Consider the following 15773-nt stretch of genomic DNA (forward strand, 5'->3'; position numbering starts at 1 on the left):
CTCATGAAGCCTTCGTCCAAAGTGCTGAACAAATTCTATCTGAACTTCCTCCTGAGTTCACATCTATCGAGACTTTAATCAACGACAACGCTGACTTCATTCTTTCTTTTTTAATTAAAATATCTTACTCCCAATCGTTGAGGATAATTATATATTGTAGTTAATTTTTAATATAACTGATAATTTAGGACTGAATCAAATTAATCACATTAAAACCCAAAAATAGCTATTTGTACTTTTTACTAAAGAATTTCTTAAATAATTAAATCCATTGTGAAAAACTGGAGCATATCCTCTTTTTATACTTTATTTGTTTTTCCGTCGATCTTGTTTTCCATACTGAGTACCAATGCTACCGACGGGAGGCAGCTCCCACTCCTTGACCCTACCTATCGACCCATCAACACATGAACCAGGGACCAACGGCTTTACTTCCCTTTATGCCTCAAAAAATCCCGAAGGCGCCGACTGGGATTGAATCCATGCCTTTTGGGGTGAGAGGCAATAACGTTTGCCACTTAACCATTGAATAGTCTTTATTTGTGTGTGAAAATTAAAGACCCAAGAATGGCGAATACGAAGCTGTCTTCGAATACCAGTTAGCAGACTACAAAAATATAAAACGGAAAATAAACAGTGTCAATTGGCATCCAATTTTTAGGAAGAAAGGAAATGTCATACTTGCTGTAGACGTCTTCTACAAAATTATAACACAATCTATTTCGAAAGAAATACCATTGAAAAAAAGACGTCACTGAAACACAAAAAAATCAGTCTGGTATAACAGACAAATAAACAACATGAAAAACCTCAAAACGAAAGCTCATACAATTTACAAAAACCACAATAATAGTGAAAATTTAAAATCAATTTGAGGCTGCATTAAGCCTTCAGTAATGTATTTGAAGAATATAATTCAAAAACTGATCTTGAAATAAAGTCCTTCTCCGCTGAACTTCTTTAGTAACGTAAAACCCTAATTTAAATCTGACAATTTTCCTTCCTTAATGCATCTTGACGGGATAACTCGGAAAAACATTGCAAAATTTTTGAAAAAAAAATCATGAAATCTACTGACATTTCCTGAAGAAGATCTTGACTGGACCTATTTTGCATTTTATCCATAATTTTCAAGTAACATTGGCGTCAATCAACTTAAAGTGCAGGTAATTTTGCAGGTTTTAAAACATTTAGACGCTTAAAAAGGTCCTGGACTTGACGGAATTCCTCCAGTATTTATAAAAATTCCAGCAATGGAATTCATCGCAAGTAACAATCTAAATGCTTGATAGATTTATTCTTACTGTATCATTGTTTTATCATAGCATCCCTTGCAGCCTGTGGTTGTAATACGGTTTTATGTGCTTGTCATAAAATCAGGGCGGCAAGTCGTCTATAAAACTGTTTTATGACTACTAAATTAAAACTCAGACTTCACAGTTTTAACGGTAGCTGTAAGGTGGTTCTGTATCACTACTTATAAAACCAAAACAAAACATACAATTATGTTTTATGGCATACTTTTCATGACCGATATAAAACTTGAAGCAGTCTTAGACCTTCATTAAAGCCTCATTACAACTATCATCTTTTTCAGAGGCCTAAGATTCACAGATAAGAAATATACTGCAACAATAACAAAAAATACTCTGTAAATTGTTGCCATTATAAAAAAAAAACAAATCTACTCAGATACATGAAATGAAAACCCCTTCAGTGCTTTTGAACACGATGAAGATGAAACGATCGCCAATATGAAACTCCTGGAGGATCTACAGTTATGGTCTCCTTGATATAACATAAGGCACAGTGCGGTAAAGGAGCTCTTAAAAATGTTGAACAAGCGGCTTTCCGATACATCTTCGAAAGATCCACGAACCCTTCTTAAAACAACGCAGACAGTTTCACTAAATCCGGTTGGAGATGGCCATTACTGGCATCACGGCTTTAAACCTTGTATTGAAAAAGCTTTTAGTGGATCCAATAAGCATTTCTTACAACTTGATTAGGGGGCTGTTCATAAACTACGTAGACAGTTTTTTGGGATTCTTAAACCCCCCCTCCCCATGCGTAGATAATTGTCAATACAAAATTTTTAAAATTTGTATGGGCCGTGGATAATTGTCACCCCCCCCTAAATTGTCTACGTAGTTTATGAACAGTCCCTTACAAGAGAAAATATGAGGATCGCTTGGAATGTTGACTTTTTGACAGGTTGCCAAGGTTTTTGTTTTGTTCTGATTCGCTGTACCTTAAAGAGCTTAAATATAACTTAACGCTCTCAATTTGTACTACGAATTCCTAAGATACAACCATTAGGTTTATGTTATGCTATAGAATTCCAATCTAGGAGAATATGTTATATTTATGTATTTTTAAGGAGTTGCAAGTTATAACGAAAAAAATTTCGCCGTATGAACAAATTTCACAAAGTATTATTATTTATACTGTGTGTACGCTTTAATTGATAGGCGATAAAACACACATACAAACATACATCTATGTATAATTAAATAATATGTGACTGGTTATTGCTCAAGAGTAGTAAGGGGCTGTTAATAAACTACGTAGACAGTAGGGGAGGGGGTTGGTAATCATCCACAGTCCAAACAAATTTAAATTTTTTGTATGGTCAATTGTCTACGCAGGGGGACGGGGGGGGGGGTTAATGAATCCCAGAAAACCTGTCTACGTAGTTAATGAACAGCCCCTAACAGTTTTGTACTGAATAGATAATCTTTAAATGACTCTTTAATGCATGGTGCTAATGCAGAAAAATTAAAAATATATCTATATTTTAGTATTCATATGGCGCACTGAATTTATGCTCCTATTTGGTATAATAATCTCCATAAACATTGCACGACATGCTCTGAAGCATATACAGATTGGTTAAAATTGTAATAAAGTCACCTTATTTTCAATATACAATAATATCAGCTATTATTACCAACTGACAAGGATCATGATTTCACACCAAACATTGAAAGAATAAAACCACAATAAAATATTTCTCAATATTAATTATCATCCAAAAAACCCAACTTAAAACCTTCACGGTTGTCACAATGTTTTTGTTTTATCAACTTCTTCAGGAGCAATTTATACGGTTGTAATATAGTATATTTCTGTATATTTCTGATCTGTGAGTCTTAGGCCTCTGAAAAAGATGATAGTTGTAATGAGGCTTTAATGAAGGTCTAAGACTGCTTCAAGTTTTATATCGGTCATGAAAAGTATGCCATAAAACATAATTGTAAGTTTTGTTTTGGTTTTATAAGTAGTGATACAGAACTACCTTACAGCTACCGTTAAAACTAGGAACTATGAAGTCTGAGTTTTAATTTAGTAGTCATAAAACAGTTTCATAGACGACTTGCCGCCCTGATTTTATGACAAGCACACAAAACCGTAATATAACCATAGGCTGCAAGGCATGCTATGATAAAACAATGATACAATAAGAATAAATCTTCCAAGCATTTAGATTGTTACTTGGGTGGCTTTTTAATATGTCGCCAACAATTTGGAGAAGCTCATTCTCAGTGTCAATCTTTATTTCCACTATCTCATCCATTCCTAAATTTTTCGATACAAATTATATCGAAATATTATTTCTCTCAATCAAAAATAGAGTTACTGACATGCAACATAGAATCTTCAAGAGTCGTTCGACCTCGGTAAATTTACTTGAATTTATAGACTACTAGCTGAGTGTGCCCGGCCTTGCTCGGGATTCAATATTAGCTTGAGTTAATGTACCAATTAAAAAAGCATGTACGTAGCCCCCCCCCCTCTTATCTAAGGGGCTACCCCCTATGACCTCCACATGCCGAATTTGGTTCCATTTGCTTGATTAGTTCTCGAGTTATGCAGAAATTTCTGTTTCATTTCTCTCGTCTCGAACCTTCCCCTGCCCCAAAAACCCCAGCATACAAATTTTCACGCAGATCGGTTCAGTAGTTTCCGAGTATATAAGGATCAGACAGACAGACAGAAATTCATTTATATATATATATAGATTAACTGAATGATGCATGATGATGGGAACTACGTAGAAGATCTCTATACTGACCACATTGGCCAAATTTGAATTAAGCAAGGACTCTTGAAATGGTTTGAATCATATTTAACTAACTGCCAACAATTTTTTTTTTTTTCTTTATTATAGAGATTTTTAGCCATAGGCTAGTTCATCTCTTACCAACAAATAAAACAATGGAAATATATTGAAACCAATTCGAGTTACTTCAGGCGTCCCTCACACGGTAACCGCAAAATACCCAATAATGACTACAAAGTAAGCATTTTCGAGGGAAACTGGGACTACCCATTAAAAGAGTAAAATTTTACCCATTTATGAGTAATTACATCTACAAAAACAAGTAGTAAGTATTCATTTTTGAGTAACAAATACTCATAAATGGGTAATATTTTTACTCATTTAATGGGTAGTCCCAGTCTTTCTCGAAAATGCTTACTTTGTAGTCATTATTGGGTATTTTGCGGTTACCGTGCAAGGCTCTCATTTGGGAAAGAAATTAAATTTAATATCATTTAGTAGGAAAAGAGCAACATCCAATATTTTAATTACAACATTCAATTACAACATCAAAATGTAAGAAAATGTGAAAGAGTTAGGGATTTAGGAATTATCTTAGACTCCAAACTAACTTTTATAGACCATTATAACACAATTATTTACAAGGTAAATATCAGGTGCTTTTGCTATAACTTTCAGGACCCATACACAATGAAAACACTATATATTGCCTATGTCAATACTGGAATATTGCAGTATTGTATGGTCTCCGTTTTCAATCACACACGAACAAAGATTTGAATCAGTAACATTTCAGTACATTATTTCCTCTTCCATCATATGAAGAGAATGTTTATAGACGTACAAACTTAAAAAGAGCGTCGTGAATATGCAATGGTTTCATTTCCCAAGTAACAAAAATTCATAGAATTATGTTGAGTAAACTTCTTTACAACCAAAACGAGTCATACAAAGGTTATATAAACTGCTATAGAACATGTGTGTTGCTTGGGTTATAAACGATATAGTTTCGCAGCGCATTGACTCAACAGACGTTTTATCAAAATTAAATTGTTTTGCACCTACCGGCAAGTCCGAAATCGAAATTTATTTGCTATAAAACTTCAGCGCACAAATTGTACAAAATATGGGTCATTCAATAGCAGGATAGACTTTTACAAACAATACTGCGAAACCATCGACTAAACAATGTCTCGGCATCAATTAAAACAATATTCGAACTCCATACGGAATCATAACTGATAAGGTAAATAAAAATAGAAAAGCACAGACTGCTTAATTTTTATTTAATCCTTTATATAATTCATTATTCTTTTTTCCTACCATTACGACAAAATTGTACTGTTCTTTTTTTAAAGATTTTTTTTATTTATTTATTTGTTTAAGAAAAAAAAAGTAGAAGGGTCTGTGCCTAGGGGCACGAAAGGAAGCTTGACGTAGGACCGCTAGTGGACGGAACAAATGTGAACATTCAGTTCTTTTAATTGATCAATCATCAATTATCTTAACTCTTTCCGTTTTTTATTTGTGAGCGTATCAAATTTGTTGTATTTATTTCAAAGAGAAAGTTGATGAAGAGAATCCAAGGGACTGTCAACTTGAGTATTTTCGATTCATCTACCCGACTTTAAAAGGTGTATGTTGTTTTTGTTGTTGTTATTTATGAATTTTTAAGTTTTGTGCATTTTGATATTAAAGAGTATTCAATTTACCCCTCACAGTATTTCCTTCCGAATTATATGAATGGGATTTAGGTTAGCGACTGAAAGTCAATTTTTATTTGTTATATGCGACAGTTAGAAGATACTGAGAGGTTAGCACATATCATCGGCAAGAGACGTGCGTGTGAGAAAATTTGCGAAAAAATCTAAGGGCACCGGTGGGATTCGAACCCACAATTCCCATTCAGTACACGGGTGCATTGCCAATTATACAACGGTGGACCTATGGTCTACGGATGTATTTGGCTAATGACATATGAGTTTCGAATCCGTTTCCCTCCCTTAATCTTGCGGGAACTGATGACCTTGACCAATTTTCTAAATAATACTGTTAACAAATTCATGGTGGTCCTGAAAAGGGCCGTTTTGTAGTGATGGTTGAGTAATGCTGAGCTGAGTACGACGAGCTACTGAGTCCGATCCTAGCCTAGCGGTGGGACTTCTTCCTCCTTCTCTATGGTTGCTCATATGAGCTCTGCAGCTCGCTGCTTGCAGGCAGCCTTTCGTTGTTGTTGTTGAAAACACTCCTTCTGCTGCTGCTGCTGCTGCTACTACTGCTGTTGCTGGACTGGACACCACCACTTACGGTGATTGAATGAGCACCGTTCAGTGGGACCGCATCGAATTCGATTTTTAAGTCTGTGTTAGGGAATGCTGTTTTCAGACATTTGGTGATAATTTTGATCACCATTGCAACAGTTGTACATTTGGTATTTTTCAATAGTGACCTATTGAAAAAAAATTTAGTGGTCGTTGGGAGCGTGTGGTTCTGAGTATGGCGATGAGTGTGCAAAATATTACGCAATTCCATCCTCCCTATTCGCACGCGCCCGAGGTTCGGAGGCGAATGCCACTTCGACTTATTTCGTCTACTTACTACTCTCTGACGACTGTGCTGGGGAAGCAGCATATGCATGTAGGTAATTGGTGGATTTGTTAGTTAATTCGACGCTTTTGGTCAATACTGGACAGTTACCAGTTTTTCAATAGTTTCTTGTTGAAAATCAACATTCGGAAGCATTTTTATCGATGCGTAGCCATATTTCTGATCGATTGGTGATAAAATGATTGAAATTGGATCAGGGGCAGCTGAGTTATTAACGTTCAAAATCTTTCTTAATTTGTTACATGTTCCATTTTTGGTTTTCACAAAGTGTACCCCCATATAGAAATTAAAGACGTAGTCCTACGTCAAAAAACTGTAAATGTATTTGTACTAAGGACTGTTCAAGTTCTAAAACGGACTCATAAAATTGTCTGTTACTTCTTCATTATTCATTGTATCCGTATTGTTAATTCATGATATGTATAGAATCTGATGCAAACAAAAAGATGTTTTACTTAAATTAAAGATAATCTAACGTTCTGAAGTAACGAACCATCAAAGCAAGTATTCTCAAAAAATAAATTTAAAAAATACTATAAAAATAAAGTTTATCATTTTCATCTTTGTGTTTTTCTCGCGTAAGCCAACAAGGTTTTTCATACTATGAAATCCTCTTTGATGCCAGGCTTACGTAGAAATGTTTAAAAAATCTTATCCATTACATTTGTCAGATCATTTAATTAGAACCAAATGTGATAAAAAGTGTGTTGACATATTTAATAGTCAGAATGAAATTTATTTTTTTTTGTGTTTCAAATGTGTATATCCAATTCAAATTTATTGAAAACCGTCAATGAATAGTTTGAACTTACGGTTTTAGGAAACATCTGATTTTTTGAGATATTATTGTCAATTTTCCAAAGTTGTAAACCTGGGACGAAAAATGATACCGAAAACTATTCAAAATCATACAACCAGTTTTTTCTACGAAATTCAAATTTATTTTAGTTTTTGTGTATTATCTTTTAGAACAACTTAAATAAAATAATATCTGGCTTGATACAGTTGTTTACTTCATCCTGATGTTCAAGTTATATTAACATTAGTATAAACATTGCATTTTGAAGAACGTGTGATTTAAAATTTCGAAAAAAAAATGCTGCTTCAAATAAATTGTTCATTAATGTTGCTATGTTGCTTATGAGTATAGTTTGAAACTTGCCGAAAAAATAGTCAAATAAAAAATTAGGATTGAAAGTGTATATAAGTTTTATAACTTGAACAGTCCTTAGTTTTGGTCGGTTGACGAAATAACTAAATCTGATACCATATGAACAGCGGGAAAATTAAAAAGACTGCAGATTTGCATTGCTGGACCTGTTTTCCATGATATTGATACCGGATAACAAAGGAAAATGTAAGAAGGCACCAAGCACCATTGCATCAGCAATACGAGAACAAACCATTTGCAAATACGTATCCCATCAAATTAAATCATCGTGCACGGGATATAGAATTTATAATCATTATTATCTATATTTAGGAGCTGTTCGTCTTCAAAAACTAATAAAATGCGATCACCGGTCCGCGATAATACAGCCTAAAACATCTATTACTCATGAACAAAATGAGTGTAATAATTGAATTTAATTTGATTTGACCCGGGACTAACAAAAACATGCGAGCGATCCTCACACAGCACTCATTTTAATGTTTCCACAAACTGATCTATATTGAGTGGTTTCAAGTTGGTTGAAAACAACTCAATAATATGTGCATTGTTTACATAAGGGTGAATGACAACTCTATTTAGAACCTGTTTATATGATTGATACAAAATATTGAAATTTTATTATCTTTTTTTTTCTTTATTTTAGAGATTTTTAGCCGAAGTTCATCTCTAAAATAAATTTTACCTTGCAATACCCTGAACTTATAGGATCTAAAGAAACAAGCAAACCGTTGATCATTTTCCAGATTCATATTAACTTTTATACAGAAGACCATACTATATGCCCAGTGAATTCGAGACATTTTACAACCCGAAAAACTCTTAGACCGGACCGGCAATCAAACCCAGCCACCTCCAGCATGGTTTTGCTTTGTAGGTGCGCCTTTACTGAGTATGCTAAGGGAGGTCCGTGAATAATTTAAATTCTACTACTATTGTATCACAACATTTTAATTTTACTTCTATTATATCACTTTCAAAAATTTTTTCACTTTGAAAAACTTTTTACATTATAGGTTTTTAAAAGCGATAGTGACAGTGAATAGTGAAAGTGATACAACAGTGTTATAATTAAAATAAAATACAAAGTAATAAGATTATAATTATGGTTAACGTAGTTTTAGTCTTTCCCGCCAAGAAGGTTTTTTTGCTGTTTTGATATGCAAAAAAATAAATGCTCGATTAAAAGATGATCCATACAGCTTAAATTTATCGCATTGATATTTTTTTAATCAAACGTAGTTCAATTGTTATTATATAGATTATCAGATTTATTCTTCAGGACAAATATGGCAGAACACACCTTTAATAATGCTGGATTGACAATTAAGAGATGGCCGAAAACGTATGCATCACATTTGCCACTATCCCAAGTAACATTATTATTATTATTTAGCTTTATTAAGGAGGCTTTCAGCCTTGGGCTGGTTCGCCTCCAAATCCCAAGTAACACATATTCATGGCATTATGCGTTGCGTTGCGTGTGTAACGGAGTAAATTGTCGATTGAATAATGGCAACTGTCATGTATCAACGTTCTTATTCTGATTGCTTAAGGAACACTATTTGGGAGTGAATAGTTCTCCAATCAACGTTCAGAACAGGAAAACCATGACAATTACCATTGCCGGCCTCTGGATACGAACCAGCCCAGGGCTGAAAGTCTCCTTAATAAAGATAAAAAAACAGCCACGCCCATCTTCTCCATTACGGAGAAAAGAATAATATTGTTGATGTAACATCTACTTAACGGGAGGCCAGCGACTCACCGCCGCCCGCATAAATGCTACGGAGTTGGATAATTTGGTAGGAGATGGGTCAGGATTCGCTTAAGCAGGCGATGGGACCATAGTAATTTTTTTGTTCTCGAGGAGCTTAGGAGCAAACCCACGATCTTCTAGCCAAGCTCCTAAATTTAAATTCCAATCCTGTTAAAAATAAAATTGAACAAACAAAAAGGAACCGTCTCACCCGAATGATTCAATTTACTCCAGCCATATGTGATAAAAACACTGATGCACTTTGGGGGCCACTTGGCCAGTTCTGAGGACTTCTCCAACGACGGTTGATAGTCGTGGATATGAATTCGCACTCACGACGATTTATATCCTTCAGTAACACATATTCAAGGCATTTTGTTGACTAAACTTAATTACAACCAAAACTAGTCATACAAAGGTTATATAATCTGTTAGACACAAGTTCTATGTTGCTTATGATTGGAATGAGAGGGTTAATGTCATTTGTAAAATTAAAAATCTCGGTATTTGAACCTCTTATGAATAAGTATGAAAGAAAAGATCTTGCTTAGAAAATAGTCATTCAAAACACACGCCCGAATTTTCGATGCATCCTGAATTTACTGAAGTCGGCCGACAGCAATACCATTAATATGCATTGAGTTTTACATGTATATGTGTTTTTACATAAGAGATAAAAGTTCAATTGTAATTTATTGAATTTTGAACGAAACACTATAGACGAAAGACTATAGACTATAAACTATAGGATTCATGACCCTCCTCCCCCTGCGTAGACAATTGCCCATACATTTTTTTAAATTTGTATGGCCTGTGGATAGTTGCCAACCCCCCCCCCCCCCTTAAACTCTGTCTACGTAGTTTATGAACAGCCCCTATAGTATTAAATATATTAGTTTTTCAGTCGAATGCTTTTGGAAGAATTCAAATCGGACCATATTTGGCGAAGTTACAACATTCCAAAGTTACTTTTTTCACCTCAATGCAGATTTGAGCAATTTTGTAGGAATCTGAACCACACCTCATAAAACCGATTAAATTACAATATTCGTGCATTTTGTGGTCGATATGTGTATGTACACCGATGAATATGATTTGTACCAACAAACTGAAAGCAACTGAATATCTCAAAATTGTAAACAACGTGAAATATCGTCAAAAGGTGGCGAATACTGGAGCGTTTTCCCTATATGAATTTTTTTTTCACAGTATGAGATTATCCATGCGCTCTGACTGTATTGCAGTGTATCTACTGTTGTTGAACTATATATATGTACGATTACTAAAATTACCTAAAAATTATTATGCCTCACAAAAAAACAAAAGAAATGAATCACCTTTAATTTGAATTCAAATGAGATTTCTTTACTAGTTTCAATTCCCTTATAAACGATTGAAGCTGTTATTGCTGCAATCAAATCGAATAAGGTATCGTCATAGAAAATTTACCAAGGTTCTCTTGGTAAAGCGAATCGATATTCTTGGGATCGTAATTCTGTATTAGCAAATCTCAATTTAATTAATTGGATTACAATTTTTCAACTCCATTGGCTCAATCTGATGACAATTTCAGTGGATGCATGCGAATGCAATCGAGAATCAATCCAAAATTAATAAAATTTACATGCAAATAGACTACATTGTCATCAATATATCCACCACAAGAACTCTACAAAACAGCAGATTAATGATTTTAGTTTTTATACTTAATATGACAGGATCAGAGAGATGAAGAAGTGGTTACTATTTTTATCAAAATAATTATTTTATTAATGAAACTTGTTGTTTCTTTAAAATAAATATTTTATAAATGAAAAAAAAAGAAACTACTTACATCCAACCCTTTTTTTACGTGGGTACAAACTTCCAATTTTCTTTTTCTGTGGTTAAGTTGAAAAATTTGCAAAGGTACCATGTTTTTCATTGATTTATTTTTCTGATTTTTTTTACAACAGTTTCATCAAGTTTGATTTTATTTGAACATCGGAAAAAAGGAAAATGAGACCGCGTAAAAAAGGGTTTGGTGTATTAAATAGAAACACATTTAATAGATTTTAAACATCACTTAATCCATCTAGATCTATAAATGAGTTTTTCAAAGAAGAGCTAAAATAAAAGTTGTCCTCTACAGGCTAACTTTATCGAATGAATTACAAAGTTTTAGTTTAAATCAATTGTATTAGCAAATCTTAATTTAATTGATTCGATTACAACTTTACAACTCCATATATATCGATAATTCAAAAATTTACAAATAAGCTCTTAAACTTGCAAACTGGAATGCAGAGTTTTTAACAGTTTTGTAAGTTAAATGGCATGTTTGAGAATTGCCATCAGTAAGATTGGCTCAATCTGATGACACTACAAAAATAATAAAATTTATATGCTAATGGACTACATTATCATCTATATATCCGCCACAATAACTCTCTACAAAACCAGTAGATTAATGCCCAAAATTGAATTTTTGTTTTAAACATTTGTAAGCATTCACGATTCGACTCTTATTTTTTTAAATTTGATCGAACATTCGCGCCACTCTGTTTTATATATAGAGACTAGGTTTCCGACTTTTCTAATTTTCCTTTAAATTTTTCAGATTTTCTTGCTGTAAAAATGTTCCTTAGGCGGAGCTGAGCCCAACAATAAAAGACAGCTCAAATCGGACGATCCGTTTTTGAGTTATGTGCGGTCTTATGTATGTCACTCTGTTATATAATTTAGCAGAAAAAGAACAACACCAAACATTTCAATTGCATTGGGAAATCAAAATGTAAGCAAATGTGAAAGAGTTAGAGATTTAGGAATTAACTTAGACTCTAATCTAACTTTCATAGATCATTACAATACAATATTCTCAGGGTAAATAACATGCTAAGCTTTATCAAGCGCTTTTGCTACAACTTTCAGGACCCATACACAATGAAAACACTATATATTGTCTATGTGAGGTCAATACTGGAATATTGCAATATTGTACAGTCTTCTTTTACAATCACGCACGGGAAGTAAAGTCGTTGGTCCCCGGTTCATGAGTTGATGGGTCGATAGGTCGAGAGGGATTATAATACTACAACAGAGCAATTTTGATATGATTTCTTAATGAACATGTTCACGATATTTTTGAAACTTTGACTTTGATTTAATTTGAGTCAATTTCATTCATGCATTTGATTGTAAATCTTTATAAAAATACGTTTTAGCTGAAAATGTGAAGTACTTGATCTGAAATAATATCGCATTCTGCAATGAAAAATGTACGAAAAAAGTATTCAATCCTTCCTTGAAATGTTCGTAAAGTTATCATTTCAGTATTTTTGGAATGATTAACATTTATCGATTAAGAGGAACTAAAATTTGTTAACAGTTACTTAACAACTGGTTGTTTTGCTGTTTAAAAAAATCACTCAAATTATTAATTTAGGCTTTGAATCGAAAGTGAAGTACATTTACATATATACACTATAACTGGAACATAACAAATGCAATCAAACAAAGAACCCGGAAAAAAATAACCATACAATTAACATAAAATAAAATACAGTTACAACGAAATCTATTGTGAACAATCTATCTTATTTTACGTATATTGTACAAGAAATTCTAACATACTGTTATTACAATAGATGTACAATACGTCCAATATTGTAAGGAATTTCAACAATAGAACAACATTACAATTAACGGTGAATGGCTTAAGTTTGTTCGGGAAAAAGTGATTTTTCGTATGGTTAAGATACATTGTTCTATTGTAGGTTTCCCCATTTACCATAGATTGTATTGTGAATATAAAAAAATATATGGTTATTTTATTGTTTATTGTGTGTGAATACCATAGATTCTATTGTATGGTTACAATACATTTCAGTGCACCTCTATGGTTCTTTTTTCACGGAAAGGTAAACTGAAGCAGTTAGCTTGATTAATTATGTTATATAGCCTGAAAAGAAAAGTTCAAAAGATTTTCAATTATCAAACAAATATCAAAACTATGAAAACTGAACGACACTGTTATTGTGCATGGTTCATATGGTTTATATAATTATTCGTGAACCCATATAAGTTAATAAATACTATGTGGAGTTCCCAATGTGTCGCAAACGAATGATTGAATCAGTTCAGTAATGGTTTGGATGATATCTCCAACACACACATAAATACTTTTCTTGCCTTTTTTTCTAAAAATTTTGGATCATTTTTGTATTGTCCAATGTCCAGAAATACTTATAAATATTAATAAATTACCTTGTGTTTGACTCTTTCTCGCTGTCTTTTTCTCTTTCATCCAGGGGTATTCTGGAACGGAGTCTAAATTTTCTGTAGAGCCTACTGGATATCCTTGAGTAATCAATTTAGGGCTTTCAGAATCTATATGAGTTAAAAACTCTGCCATTGATGGTTGAGAATTAATAAATCCACTTTCATTTTGCATCCAATATGATGAATCAGGATGAACTTGGGTTTGAGGCACTGTATCCGTGGTTGTAGAACTTTGCGTAGCACATCTTATGGGTTTATCACTTATAAGAGGTTTTCGATTCAACCTAGAAGCTGTTTGAATTAAAGGTGAATGAGATTGCGATCTCGTTGCATCTGCTTCCACTAAAACACTTCCTTGCAATGATCCTAGGCCAGGCGTTTCTGTTTTGACCTGGGATCCGATATGGTCTGCGGAGCTGCACACTTCTTGCATTTTATTACCTCGTTTTATTACATATGCAGAATGCAATATTACGGTAAGTGATATCACATCTTAACATCAATCTTTTCAATCACTGTTGGTCACTGTTCCACTGCTGCTTTAATCTCCTTTGCCATTGATTTTGTTATGATTCTATACATGTAATAGTACTTCACAATTACATCACGAAATATATCCACTTCAAATTAATGCACTTTATTAAACTGAGCCGTTCCATTTAATGCAAAACATGCAGTAATCCTGGTGGTATGCTAACTGCTAACTTATAAATTCACTTCACTTCAAAATTTCAGCATATACTGCTAAACTTCACATTTCTGGTGCTTCTTTCTTAGCGCAAAAATAATGTGACTGTAATGTCCAGCTTTGTGATGACTACTAACATAAAGATAACATGTGTAAACTTACGAGACACTCTTCAGTACAGATGCCGAGTGCATTTTTTGTAATATTTTCCATGGAAGAGGGCGTCGACGTTTCTTCAGATAGCAGGTTGTACATGTTGCTGTTAGCAGTACCATAAAAAACATCACGCTTTGAACAAACATCGTCTACAAATGCTACACAATCCACTCGTTGGATCTACATATAACTTGAGTCGCGTCTTGCAGTGGGAGGAGCTTAAAGCGACCGAAGGATTATTGTCTGAGAGAAAAAGAAAACTCTCTGAGAGTGAAGAATTGTAAATTAGAGAAAACTAGGAATACCTATGTCATTCCAATAGACGCCTAAAGAAATGTGCCATTAGGGCTGTGTCACAATAGTCGGGTTAAATTTAACTCGTACTTAAAAGTGACAGATGGAAAACTATCCGAGCGTGGCTATTTCTGACATACAAGAAGTAAAATTTTTGTAATCGTGGCTGAGTTCTGCTCGAAAACCAGCCAGTCGGGGATTTTCAAACATGAAATATAACTTTTAAAATGTCACATTTAACTCATCGTAAAATTAGGGTTAACTACCGCATTTCTAGCCTATTAAGCACAACCCGCCTTAGTATTTCTTCCGACAAACGGAATTCTATTATTACTGATGGCTTCCAAATGTATGTACCTTTCCGTATGTAACGTAAGATTTGATAAAGAGAAACCAATCGTTGAGATATTATCAAAAGTCTAATACTGCTTCTTGACGCCAAACTCGGCCTACGGATTCTAACCTCGGCCTGTTGCATTGAAACGCCAATAAATTCACTTCGGCCTATCGGATGAAGATAAAAAGTGATTCGGTCGAAGCGCTTCTTTTGTTTTTGGGAACAATGGGTGCAAACCTTCATATCACGCGTTCTCATTGACTTCGTTCCGTAGCTTATAAACTAAAGTATCGTACCAAACGCACAATTGACTTGTTAACTCTGAAATCAAGGATTTATTTGAAGTTTTCTGCTCGATAGGCCCAAAATGGACGATTAGGCAGAAGTAGCCTAAACTCGGCAAATGGGACACAATCTTAGACACAAACAATCGAGTTC

General features: G+C 33.9%; 1 protein-coding gene across 1 annotated transcript in view; it reads right to left on the reverse strand.

Moving 5' to 3' along the window:
- The window catches only part of pb (proboscipedia), a 45484-nt gene extending 31112 nt beyond the window's left edge, over nt 1–14372 (reverse strand). The window contains exon 1 of the mRNA XM_065237354.1: nt 13846–14372. Coding sequence (XP_065093426.1) covers nt 13846–14293 — 448 coding nt within the window. The 5' untranslated portion in view covers nt 14294–14372. The remainder of the gene's footprint in view (nt 1–13845) is intronic.
- Nucleotides 14373–15773: the final 1401 nt, after the last annotated feature.

Source organism: Ochlerotatus camptorhynchus, unplaced genomic scaffold (genome assembly GCF_037179485.1).
Source record: "Ochlerotatus camptorhynchus isolate MF236.1 unplaced genomic scaffold, CSIRO-AGI_Acam_v1.1 ptg000608l, whole genome shotgun sequence".
NCBI lineage: Eukaryota > Metazoa > Arthropoda > Insecta > Diptera > Culicidae > Ochlerotatus > Ochlerotatus camptorhynchus.